Here is a 327-nt window from a genome sequence, read left to right on the forward strand (position 1 = left end):
TTCCTTCTTAAAGTAATACATAGGTCAGTTCATGAGAAATAGCATAAGTATTATAGTTTAAACGTTCCTTCAATATACTATCACTTTAAGGTTTTATGTGGCTTTTATTGTTTTTTAACTATATTTGAGTTAATGTTTGTTCTTATTGATTATAGTGTTAATGCTAAACTATCTTCATTGGTTGTAATGGTTTTAGTTATCAGTAATTATAATGATGGTTATGTTGATTGTAATTATGATTATGGCTATTTTTTTTTTTTTATTGTTGTTATTGATATCAGAATTAATGATCGTAGTATCAGGAATTTTTGTAAGTATTATTCTTTT

The 327-nt window shown here is 23.9% G+C and overlaps 1 protein-coding gene across 1 annotated transcript in view; it reads left to right on the top strand.

Moving 5' to 3' along the window:
* The window catches only part of LOC119591619 (cytoplasmic dynein 2 heavy chain 1-like), a 47,711-nt gene that overhangs the window by 8,678 nt on the left and 38,706 nt on the right, over nt 1-327 (top strand). Inside the window, 1 exon segment of the mRNA XM_037940373.1 lies at nt 156-202. Coding sequence (XP_037796301.1) covers nt 156-202 — 47 coding nt within the window.

Source organism: Penaeus monodon, chromosome 29, assembly GCF_015228065.2.
Source record: "Penaeus monodon isolate SGIC_2016 chromosome 29, NSTDA_Pmon_1, whole genome shotgun sequence".
Lineage (NCBI taxonomy): Eukaryota > Metazoa > Arthropoda > Malacostraca > Decapoda > Penaeidae > Penaeus > Penaeus monodon.